Source organism: Tenrec ecaudatus, chromosome 12 (assembly GCF_050624435.1).
Source record: "Tenrec ecaudatus isolate mTenEca1 chromosome 12, mTenEca1.hap1, whole genome shotgun sequence".
Taxonomy (NCBI): Eukaryota; Metazoa; Chordata; class Mammalia; order Afrosoricida; family Tenrecidae; genus Tenrec; species Tenrec ecaudatus.
The window spans coordinates 109,596,035-109,602,257 of NC_134541.1; the positions used below are offsets into that span (position 1 = coordinate 109,596,035).

At 64.8% G+C, this 6,223-nt stretch overlaps 1 protein-coding gene across 1 annotated transcript; it reads right to left on the minus strand.

Annotated features, from left to right (window-relative positions):
* Positions 1-798: 798 nt before the first annotated feature.
* On the minus strand, positions 799-4,325 carry KREMEN2 (kringle containing transmembrane protein 2). Its single transcript, XM_075528068.1, has 9 exons — positions 4,232-4,325; positions 3,883-4,057; positions 3,255-3,346; positions 3,045-3,169; positions 2,705-2,858; positions 1,791-2,123; positions 1,584-1,709; positions 1,424-1,502; positions 799-1,302 (listed from the first exon to the last, which is right to left on the minus strand). Exons 1-9 carry the CDS (start codon positions 4,323-4,325, stop codon positions 1,092-1,094), a joined length of 1,389 nt encoding a protein of 462 aa, XP_075384183.1. The 3' UTR covers positions 799-1,091.
* Positions 4,326-6,223: the final 1,898 nt, after the last annotated feature.

A 6,223-nucleotide genomic window follows, 5' to 3' on the forward strand; every position in this document is an offset into this window, starting at 1 on the left:
TCCCACCCAGCAGTGTGCGCCCAGGTATCCTCACTAGCCCCAAGTTGCCATCCCCTTGGGCGCCCACCCTACCGGGCCCAGCTCCAGCATTCAGCCCCTCTGTCCAACCCTGCCCTAGGCTCTGTCCAAGGTGCTGCCGAACTGGGACCGTTGGGACTGTCCTGGCCAAAGACTGCGCGCCCCACTCCCAGGGGCCACCTGTCCAGCCAGCTGCCTAGGCCTCTGCGGCGTGTCCGGCATCCATGGGCAAGGACCGCCCCTCGGACCAGGCTTCTTCGAGCTTGGGCTCTGCTTAACTAGCCTATTTTCACCTAGGGGAGACACTTGGCCATGCCTTGCAGGGGAGGGAGAGGCAGGAGGTTCGCAGGCACAGTGGGTGTCAGGCCAGGACCGCCCCTCGGACACTCGGCCCTGTCTTGGAGGGGAGAGAGAGGCAGGAGGTGTGCTGTTGGATGTGCTGGAATGGGTAGGGGAGGTGGAAGGTCACCTTGGCCTGCGCCGGGCCCATGGGAGCCAAGCCCAGGAAGTCAACCCTTCTAATCTGCCCCCAACGGGCCACCCCCTTCCGCAGGGTCCCGCCCACCACCCTACCTAGTCCGCTGCAGTTCCCAGGCCTCCAGGTTTCAAACCACACCCTCTAACCACACTCCATGTAAGGAACACATATCTTTGATTTTCATGGACACACCCACTCCCTGGCCTCCAGCGCCTTATTTACATAGCTCCTCCCCACCGCATAAGAATGTGCCCAAACAAGAAGTAAAATTAGATCTTTATTCAAAGTTTGTAGGTGGTCATTTGGTCGTTTTTGTTGGCCTCTGACCTCTCCCTGAAGACAGTAGCCGAGGCCCAACGACTGCAGAAACCAGAGGTCCCTGGAGGGCTGGGTACCTGCCACCCTTTGTCCTTTACCATCTGGACCCCAGGGTCAGGCCAAGGTTTCCACATAGCACCAGATACTTCCTGTCCAGCTCTGGCCTCTCCGAGATGACCAGAGGCCGAGCTGCACATAAGGAGGCAGAAAGCCGAGGTAGTGTGGCTCCAGACTCAGGTCACCATTCCCCTTGGAGATTTGTCCCTGAGGTTCCGAGTCAGAGGGCGGAGATGAGGGAGCGAAGCGAGCTCTGGCTGGACCCGCTCAGGGGCCGGTAGCCCGTAGCTGGTCCCTCAGCCTGGGGGTCTCCAGGCGGGCAGGGCAGAGCCACCCCTCTTGGCCGACGATACCAGACAGCCCAGCTTCTCCCAGGGCCTCCCGAAGGCCCCAACGTCCTGGACCCCTTTCCGGGAGCCCACAGACAACTCCTAGGGAAGGAGCAGGTGTTAGCTGAACCTTGAGTCCATCCCAGCCTCCCGGCTCCCCTGCCATCGCCCTCCTGCCCCAGCCAGAACTCTCGCGGCCTGGGCTCCCCACTAGCGTCTACACCTCCGGCACAGCAGGCGCAGCAGCGAGAGCAGCAGCAGAAGCGCCGAGATGAGCGTCACTGAGGAGAAGAGTCCGGTTGCTGCGGGGACAGGGGTGTGTGAGGACAGGCAGAGGGGCTGCACCCCAATTTCCCTCCCCTCTGCCTTACTCTCCACCTCACCGTAGGTCGCTGCCTCGGAAACCCCGGGCTGGGGGCTGCAGCTGGCGTTGACTCTGTCTGGGGCCACAGCGGGAGTTTGGGCCAGGCCTTGGGGGGCTGCCTGTCCATCAGGGGTGTCCGGCAGGCCTGCGGAGCTGAGCGTGAGATCGGGGAGTGGGACCAGAAGGCCGGGGGTGGGGCGGGTGCTGGCGGTGGGGCAGGCCTCACCCCGGTAGCTGATGGCGAAGCCCTGCGCATGGCCGCGTGCATCGCTGTGGAAGATGACTCTCAGTGCGGTGGGCTGCAGGCGCAGGGGCTCAGGCGGCGGGGGCCGGGCGCCGTCGAAGACGCGCAGCAGGCGGCCGGAGGTGGCGTCCCGCAGCTCCAGCCGGTCTCGCGAGTCGGCCAGCTCGAAGAGGCGGAAGGTCAGCTCCAACGCGACGCCGAAAGGGCCTAGGTTCCAGCTGCAGTTCCGGTCCGGTCCGTACTCGTCCGGGAAGTCCGGAGAGTAGATGACTCCCTGAGGCGCCGTCCAGTTGCCCTGACAGGAGCCCACGGATACTGGGGACCCGCGGGAGGGGCGGTCAGGGCACGTCCCACTTAGAATGAATGACCACCCCTCTCTTCAAGGTCCCCTCATTCAATCCTGAAGCCTAGTCCTTCAGGTACGGCCTCAAGACAAAGCCCCGCCCCCAGGCACAAACCCCACCTCTCACATCAACAGACCCCACCCCCAAGCACATGCCCTGTCCAATCACTTCTCATTTCCCAATGTTCAGCACCGTCCCTCGTCTGGCTCCACCCCCAAACCCAGGCCTCTCCCAAGACCTTCAGCAGGCCCTGCTCCAGGTCAATCCTCTCTTCGGGCCCCACCCCCAGACCCCTCCCAGTCATGCCTCAAGCTCCGCCCCATCTCCAGATTGAACCCAGTCTCTTAGAAAGACCAGGCTTTCTACTTCCATAGTCAGTCTTAGAAACCTACAGGGGCATTTCTAACCTACCCTATAGGTCGCTATGAGTCGGCATCGACTCAATGACAGTGAGTTGGTTTTGGTTTTTTTTCTCAGGCCCTGCCCTGTCTCAGACTTTTTCTTTCGGGATTCTACCCTCTACCTGGGCTTCACCCACAGCTACCAATTCACCTTCATAGATGCCCAGGCGCCCGTCGCCGCCACACAGCTGGCCCGGGTGGCCGAAGCAGATCTGGTCGCAGTCGGTGGCAAGGGCTGGCCGTCCCCGCGCCAGGTCGCTTTCAGAGCCACAGAAGCAGGCGTAACCGGCCTCAACCCCCGCCAACTGGGGGCACAGTCAGGGTGACCAGAGGGGCATGGGCTCGGAGCAGAGGTGGGGTGGTGGTGGGGTTGGGATCAGAAGGAGAAAATTAAACTAAAGAGATCAAGAAATCAGGGTCGAGTTGGGCATCAGAGTTGGTGGGAGTACGGTCTGAGGTTAAGGGTCACTGTCAGGGGGCAGGGGCAGCACCTGGTAGCCCTTCAGGCGACAGAAGCGAAGGCACACCTGGACGGTGAGCTTCGTGGAGGTGCCGCTGGGGCCACTGAGGGCTGGAGGAGTCCCGGAATCCATGAAGCAGCCCAGGTACCCAGGCACTGAGGGGAGCGCAGTGTCAGGCTCCAGGGCCTGCGAATGCAGCCCCTCCGCCAGGGCACCCCCCCCCCAGCCCGCCCCACTCACTGTGACAGGTGGGGATGTCACAGTAGCGCCAGTAGATGCCCTCCTCCGTCTCTGCCACGTAGCACCAGGGCTGCACGTCCCCGTCAGGGTTCCTGCGGAGGGCGCAGAGAGCGTGGGGTTGGGGTGGGGGCTGCACCACCCAAGAGCTCCGCCTCCACAGCTTGAGAGCCCTGGCGGGGTGAGCTGGAGGCGCCTCTGAGCCTCTAAAAGGGGTCTGCAAGGGCTGTTTTTAGGTCTCAGCTGTTGCGAAGCCATGCTGTCCTATGAGAAGACCTGGAGGCCCCCAGGACCCTTCTGAGGGCAGAAGTGATCTATGCGGTCTAAGCTTTGAGGTTCAGCAGGGTATGTCGCCCTGCCCGGGCCGCCCCAGACAGCAGGTGTGGCGCTAACCTCCCTCCCCTGCCCCCGGCCCCTGCCGGAGGAGCTGGAAGAAATATGCGAACCCTTCCCCAACTTCAGCGAGGTGGCCTCCCTGGGGCCGGCCTCTCTCCCAGGCCGGCAGGCTGGGATCCAGGACCCTTGTGACTCAGCTCTGCAGGCGGCGCTGAAACTCTGGGCCCTGCGGTTCCGCCTCTCTCTCTGGGCCCGCCCTCGTCCCCGCCCACCGCGCACAGGCCCCGCCCCTGACCGGCAGAAGTTGTGGGCGCCCAGCCCCCAGCGGCCCTGGGGGTCGCTGGCGCTGCTGAAGCTGTGCTGCTGCGTCTGGTCCCAGAAGAGGCAGGGGCGGCCGGCTCCCTGCGGGCCCGTGTGGTTCTGATGGCCGCGGTAGTCGGCGCCGTTCACCTGGAAGCACTCGGACACGCCTGCCCGACAGTGAAGGACCTGAGCGGTCCGGACAATCGCCAGGCACCTATCCCTTCCCAGTCTACCCGACCACGGCCCCACTGGGGACCCCGGGATGCCCAGGGCTCTAGCTCGCCCCTCCCAGCACGGGGGCGGATTGGAGTCAGGTCAGGACCTAGGCCTCCCACACTCACCTGGGTTGTGCAGGCTCCCTGCCAAGGCCCCACGCGGGAGTGGCATCGGGAGTAAGAGGAGGACGAGGACGCCCTGCAGGACCTGTGTCCGCATCGTCCCAACCCAGGCCGCGGCCCGGGCCGCCCCTGTGGTCGCTCAGAGGTCTCTCAGGCCCGCTGTGAGACCTTGCCCTGAGTCTGTCTGTTCTTCGTCTCGGGAGGGGGAGTTGCTCGGGGGTCTTGGTCCCCAGAGGTGTTTCACTGGCCTGTTGGTGGAGGAGGGCGCTCTCAGGGTCTCTGGTCCGGGCTGCTGGAATTCTGCAGTGGCCGCCACACCTGGTCCCTCCCACCGCGCTGCAGCTCTGGGTCCCCTCGCCCAGATCTCCAGTGAACTGGTGCCTGCCCCCCTCATCTTATGTGGGAGCCCTCCCCTGGCCCCTCCCTCCCCCTGAGGGAGTCCAGGAAGCTCCGCCTGGGATGGGTACAATGTCGCAGGTCCAGACGCCTTGCCCACCCGTCCTCCTCCCCACCCCAAACAGAGGTCCCAGCTCTGCCTCTTCCCACCACCCCTGCTGGGGTGGCACCCTGTGGCTCTGGGGGGCGGGTGGAGGGGGAACACCGGCTGCACGATCCTTACCGGGACCCACGCCCCCTTGCACCGCAGCCTGCGCCCCACGTGCTGGGAGTCAACTTGTCTCCAGGAGGTGGAAGCTCCGAGAGCAGAAGCCGTTCAAGGTCAGGGCCTGCCTGGCGCCTGGGTCCTGACCACAGCACTGGCCTAGCCGCCCCCGCCCCCGAGACAGGCGGCTGGTGGGCGCGCTTGGCCCAGATGGGCAGGGGCAGCTGGTGTCTGTGGAGGGAGGCAGCTGTGCCCTGTCCCAGCTCGGCCCCTCCCTGCGTTCCGCGCCCTGAGACCCTCGCCTAGCCGTGGAATTCCCCGAGCGGCGCCCCCCACCTGGCGGGGAGGGGGAGGGGCAGGCCCAGGCAGGCGTGGGGGGAATTCCCCGCCCCCTCCCCCGGCGGGCTCCTGGAGTCCTCTGATCTGCCAGCACCGCCTGCCGCCCCCAGGGCTTGGGGGGAGGCCAGCGCAGGTGCGTGGGAGGCGGAGGCCGGGGAGGCGGGGAGGATGCAACCCAGAACCACCGGGCCCCCACCGTCCAGCTTCCTGGCCATACCTGGCTGCTGCCAGACTGTCTGGCCGGCAGACCTGTGTTGCCCCCGCCCGCAACACCCCCCAGCAGTTGGAGATATGAAGTGGGGCAGCGGGTACCTGCAGTCAGCGCCTCACCCTGAGTCTGGCAGGGGGTGCATCAGGAGGGGGGGGTGCATCAGGAGGAGGTGGGCTCCCAGGGACTCAGGGCGGCGCCCCGTCCGCTCCTCTGGGAACCCTCTCCCTCAGCGCCCAGACCGGCCCGGGCTCGCCCGACCCCCTGAGCACAGGCTGGGAGTCTCCCGGCAGAGCCCCCTAATAGGGGGGTGGGGTACCAGGACCTCACATGCATGAAGGGTCTGCTCAGGGAGTGGTGGGGGAGTCGCCTGCCTTCTGAGTAGCTCTGAGTGCTGGTCTGCTCTGCATTGGGGGTGGGGGTGGGGGGCAGGAGGAGGTGGTTTGCACATCAGAGAAGAAAGGACTCTTGTGCTCAGGCCAGGGACAGGGAGGACGGGGCTCTTTGCAAACTCCAGTCCCATGTCTTAGACAAGATGGCCTAGTCCATGTACCTTCCCCCCACTTATACAAAGTTCCTCCCTTGGATGCACTGTGGGTGTCCCTGCCCCCTGGCAGATTAGAGCCTCCGGCTTATAACCCTCAGCTGCTTACTGAACCCCACCCTTGCTCTAAGGGTACCTGACTCTGAGGGTCAAGTTCTGCCATTGCCTGTGCCTGGATGGTGGGGGGTGAAGGGACACCACCCCATGTCCCTTCCAGGGGGCTGACATCCTGAAGTAGTTTCTCTTTTCAGCCAGAGATCTGCAGGGATCACCTTAGGGTCACCAAGGTGGGCCTCTTGCCAT